This window comes from Gossypium hirsutum, chromosome A03 (assembly GCF_007990345.1).
Source record: "Gossypium hirsutum isolate 1008001.06 chromosome A03, Gossypium_hirsutum_v2.1, whole genome shotgun sequence".
NCBI lineage: Eukaryota > Viridiplantae > Streptophyta > Magnoliopsida > Malvales > Malvaceae > Gossypium > Gossypium hirsutum.
In genome coordinates, this window is record NC_053426.1 from 73929029 (window position 1) to 73931754 (window position 2726).

The window sequence follows — 2726 nt, forward strand, 5'->3', positions numbered from 1 at the left end:
TCTCGTCAGAGCAGTCAAAGTGCCATCAAGAAATCCAAGCAAATCGTAACCAACAAGAATAAAACGGACCTGCTGTTGCCACTGAATGAACGAATCCTCATCAAGTTTAACAACCTCATGTCGAGGAAAAGAAGTAACGATCCGATCACCAGTGAACACAGAGCCACCAGGTTCAACGGAGTCAGAGTCGGCGGAGTGCGTGATAGCCATGCCCGAGAATCACCGAGCGACTAATACCATGATAGAAGCTTAGTAAAATAAAAAATTCTTAAAGAAGGAACGAAGTAATTAACAGAGGTATTATTCTGTAAGCTTGACTTGTATTTATTATTGCATACATGACTTATATATAGGAGGAATAAGCTTAACTGCTGCTAACAACTCTTTCACAGATACCAACTTTGTTAACTACCAAACCACCTGATTTATCACTATAACATTGGTTAGGAGCAGTTATTCATTTTCAAGTATAAAAACATCATATGTGTAATTGATGAAGGCAGATATGAATACTAACCAAATTTCTAAGTAAATTCATTTTCTATCAAATTGTTCTCTATTCTAGTAGAGTATTTTACATATTTTAATGACTGTAATTTCTATAACTGAGCTAGTGTCCAGTTAACTCGCAACACCAACTCAACCAACAAATTAAATAATAGTATAAATAATATAAAACTTATATAGTATCTTTGAAAAAGATGGCAAGCTTCTATAACTTTATACACGGTTGTATATTGACCAGATTGGTTTTTGACACCGATAAGATTACAAGTTTAGCAAAGAAAAATTACAAATCACTATTGTTATCAAATAGAAATAATTTAAATGAAGCTTGATTTGTATACTTGAGAACTTTTTGTCTTGTATCTAAAATCATAACAAAAATTCACACGTACTGATGTATCATTTACAATCAAAATGGCCTTTTCAGATCCTTGAAATTATCCATTGGATCAACACATTCCATTTTGTTTCTATGAAGATTCAATATTTTCAACAACTCGGAAGCTTTGTCCTTAGTTTCCTCAACACATCCAACCTGTAAAAGTAGCAAAAGCTTTAGAAAAGCGCCCACTTGAAGAGCTTCAAGTATAACACTTGCATCATCTTCGGTTTTCTCCTTCTTGCAAAGCTTCCACAATATGGAGACCGAAAAGTCGGTTGTTAAATTGGAAACCCTAAGGATTTTCTTAACCAAAACCGGCATGCTTAAGGCATTGTTGCAGGCCATTTGTCTCCCTTCCTCGCTGTTGCATATACCATCTAGAACACCCAACGCCTTCTCGCATATGCCTCTTTCGGAGTCTACCAACGTTTCTAGCAGCAACGATACTATGCCTAAGTTTACTAGCTTTTTCACTCGTTTCTCCTTTGTTGAAGATGATGTGATTATCTTGTAAATGACGAGTAATGAAGCTTTTGTTGATGTAGGGCAAATTGGGTCTTTAATCAGCTTGAACAATGCTTCAATGGCACCTTCCATGTCTGATAACTCGTTGATTTTTCTCTCATCTGTTGAAACAAGCTCTCTTAAGCCCAAAACTGCGTTCCTTCTCCTAGACAAGTCTCCACTGCTTAAAAACCATATCAAGCAACGCATGGCGGAGGCTGATCCTAAAAAACCTTTGGCCTCTACATCAAGAGGGAACATTATCGTTAAAGCTGACAATATCTCCTCTAAAACAGCAACGTTTTCATCAAAAGACGCCCTGGAAAAAGCTTGGAAAGCTTCCGATAAAGCGCAGCCTGCCCCATTACTGACAACGCAACGCTTGTTACGTTCGCTCTCTTTTGCCAACGACTTGATCTTTAAAACCAAATCTAGACACCCTTTTCCGTTTTGTTTCATACAAGCGACGTTGATTTTGGAAAGAATATCGGAAACCTCCATGGAAGTGACGGGAACCCGAGGCGTGGGGATTCTTTCAATCCCATAGGATCGATTCTCGACGCACCAATCTTGTATTTTTTTCCTTATGATATGATTTGGAATGGGTTCGAGACTCCTGAGAACTTGATTGGTGAGTGGGCAAGTGAAATTCCCAGCTTCAATCCACTTCTCAATGTTCTCTCGATCGTAGGTTATCCCTGTAGACAAAGTGACGGGATCTTTCATCAAGTCTAGTGATATGGGGCACCTGAAATCCCTTGGAACCGTAAGCTCAATCTCTCCATTGTCGTTCCTTTGCTGTTGCAATTTCCCTTCACGCCTGGCAGCTCTTCTCCTCCTCCAGGAAGAAATCATCATTGGAAAATAGTTTTTCTTTCTTAAAATTTCTTGTTTGGATTCTAAGAAAGAATGTTGGGGTTTGCTTTGGGTGAGTGATTAAGGCAACATATATGTTGTTGTTATATTACAAGGAGGAGGATGGTGGTTCAACGTTTAAAACCCGAAGAATATTATTTAAATTTGAAATAGAAAAGCATGAAAATTAAAGAAAGAAAGAAAGATAGAAAGCATGGGAGAGAGGGCGTGATGAAGGTCTCAAAGTTTGACCGTTGAATTAGACAAATAAAAATGATGGGAGATGTTGAAATGGTAAAAGGGTGCGGATTTTGGAACGGAGAAAATCAAAACTTTGACGAAACCAAAAGATTAAAGGCGCCGTCTAAGTATGAGAGTCGGTGTGAACTGACGGACACTAGCGGCCGCTCTCGGTCTCCCCATGTGATTATTTTGACCAATTTTTATAGTTTAAGTCTTTTTTTAATAATTATATTAA

General features: G+C 38.0%; 1 protein-coding gene across 1 annotated transcript; it reads right to left on the reverse strand.

Annotated features, from left to right (window-relative positions):
• Nucleotides 1-775: 775 nt before the first annotated feature.
• LOC107886332 (U-box domain-containing protein 21) lies at nt 776-2508 on the reverse strand. Its single transcript, XM_016810239.2, has one exon. It carries the CDS (start codon nt 2249-2251, stop codon nt 917-919), a length of 1335 nt encoding a protein of 444 aa, XP_016665728.1. The 5' UTR covers nt 2252-2508; the 3' UTR covers nt 776-916.
• Between the last annotated feature and the right edge of the window lie 218 nt (nt 2509-2726).

Coding starts and splice junctions, on each gene's coding strand:
- LOC107886332 (XM_016810239.2), bottom strand. CDS start 2,251: ATGATGATTTCTTCCTGGAGGAGGAGAAGAGCTGCCAGGCGTGAAGGG.